The sequence below is a fragment of the Pinus tabuliformis genome, chromosome J (assembly GCF_031772625.1).
Source record: "Pinus tabuliformis cultivar Carrire ecotype Pingquan chromosome J, CPIR1, whole genome shotgun sequence".
Taxonomy (NCBI): Eukaryota; Viridiplantae; Streptophyta; class Pinopsida; order Pinales; family Pinaceae; genus Pinus; species Pinus tabuliformis.
The window spans coordinates 885,025,634-885,027,473 of record NC_142295.1 but is presented as its reverse complement, the minus strand read 5'-3'; the positions used below and the strand labels follow the sequence as shown (position 1 = coordinate 885,027,473).

The window sequence follows — 1,840 nt, the reverse complement described above, 5'->3', positions numbered from 1 at the left end:
ATATATAAAAAGTGCCATACTTATTTAACAATTTTATTTTTTTTCAAAGAGAAATTTAGACAGAAATTTTAAAGTCATAAAAAAAAAAGGTTAATAATGATGATAATAAATATAACAAAAATATTCACACGGGAAGAGAGACCTCGGGACGGTGAAGAAAGCCGAAAAAGAAAGGGAAACCGAGACACATACACGTGAAACGCCAGCCATGGCTGGCCTCTCTCCCAATAAAAACCGACACCCTCTGTCTCAGCCTTCATATTTTCACTCACTTCATTTCCTTGAAGTGACTCACAAATCTAATTCGCTCGGAAATTGTTGCAACAGCAGAGTCATATACTTTAGATTTGATCAGAAAGAATTCTTCCTGCAAAATCTCGTTGTACAGAACTCAACCAGAGTTTTCATCAATGGGTAATTGTGCGGCATCTCACGGATCCGGAAAGCTCTCTGCAGATTTCATCGGCGGTGAGGAAATTATAATGGTGATGAGAACCGACGGAAAGATAATGGAATACACGCCTCCCCTTGTCGTCAGAGATGTCATGGCGGCGTTCCCACAGCATTCGGTCGTTCATTCCGAGGATGCACACTGCCGCTCTCTTTCACCGGACCAGAAGTTGGTTCCGGGACAGCTTTATCGGCTGCTAATTCTTCCTGATTCGCCTTCTCTCTCCAAAGACGCCGCTTTACCAGAGGGCAAAAGCATCGATAATGGCAGAATGGAGGGCAGAACTAGCAGTGAAAGTCGTGCGAGTACTCGAACTCCTCCTTCAGTTGAGTGTGTGGAGAATGGCAGTGGTATTATTAGGGTTAAGATGGTAATGTCCAAACGAGAAGATTATGTTGCCAGGAGAAGATGCGGGAACGATGGATGGAGACCGTCGTTAGAGAGCATTGTGGAGGTGAATTAAGTAAGGCTGCGTCTTAATTCCGTCAGCAAGTTACAGTTGCAGGCGCTCTCAGATACTCGTTATCATGATGGTGGTTAGAGTAACCCAATTCATGTATTATATATTTTATGTATATACGTTTGAGAAATTCGATAGTACGTTAAATAGAGGTTGGATGATAGGAGGCTAGGGTTGAATTCAGAGGTTTTTCATGTATCTCTTTCCCTTCTTTGCAATGGAATAATTATGGTTTCGTTGAGACTGTTATGGCTTTGTCCTTCATACAATATACCATGACTTTTCATTTTACAAAGTTGTCTCATCCGCGAATGTGAATTCAGGTTCGAGAGTTTTCGAAAAATAATTAATCGGATTTGATGGCTTAAAGTCGGAGGCCTAAAATGTATAGTCAATAGCCTTGCATGTGCTACAACTATAGGAAAATATAAAACCATTTTAGAAATTTAATATTCATTTTGGACTATGGCCTAGGAATCTTTCAGAGGTGATTCGAGACTGTGGCTCAGGAATATCGATAATGACACTGGTATTAAAAATCGCCTCTTACATGATAACAAGAAGCGAAATTAGAATCAAATTGAATTTAAATATTTTTATTTAAAAATTAAATTAAAATTAATAAATTTAAATGCTATAATTAAATAAATGTAGATATTAGGATGGGTTATTAAATTATTTTTTATGTAAAAGTTATGGTTCTAAATTTTATGGGCAAAAACATAACTATGTTAAGGGTTGGTGTGGCTGGCTTAAGGAAGGTGTTATCCAAAATGGTGTGGCTGGCTTAAGGAAGGTGTTATCCCAAAATGATTTTGATAGTTTAGATTAAATATCCCTACGTCTCTCAATATAAATAATAATTATTCACAATAATTAACTATAATTATTAATAATATTATAAATGTAAATTGAAAATTAAAATACTA

General features: G+C 36.9%; 1 protein-coding gene across 1 annotated transcript; it reads left to right on the top strand.

Moving 5' to 3' along the window:
* Positions 1-282: 282 nt before the first annotated feature.
* On the top strand, positions 283-951 carry LOC149229506 (uncharacterized). Its single transcript, XM_089375861.1, has one exon. The coding sequence runs from the start codon at positions 411-413 to the stop codon at positions 912-914; it is 504 nt and encodes a 167-aa protein (XP_089231987.1). The 5' UTR covers positions 283-410; the 3' UTR covers positions 915-951.
* The last annotated feature ends 889 nt before the right edge of the window (positions 952-1,840 follow it).

Coding starts and splice junctions, on each gene's coding strand:
- LOC149229506 (XM_089375861.1), top strand. CDS start 411: ATGGGTAATTGTGCGGCATCTCACGGATCCGGAAAGCTCTCTGCAGAT.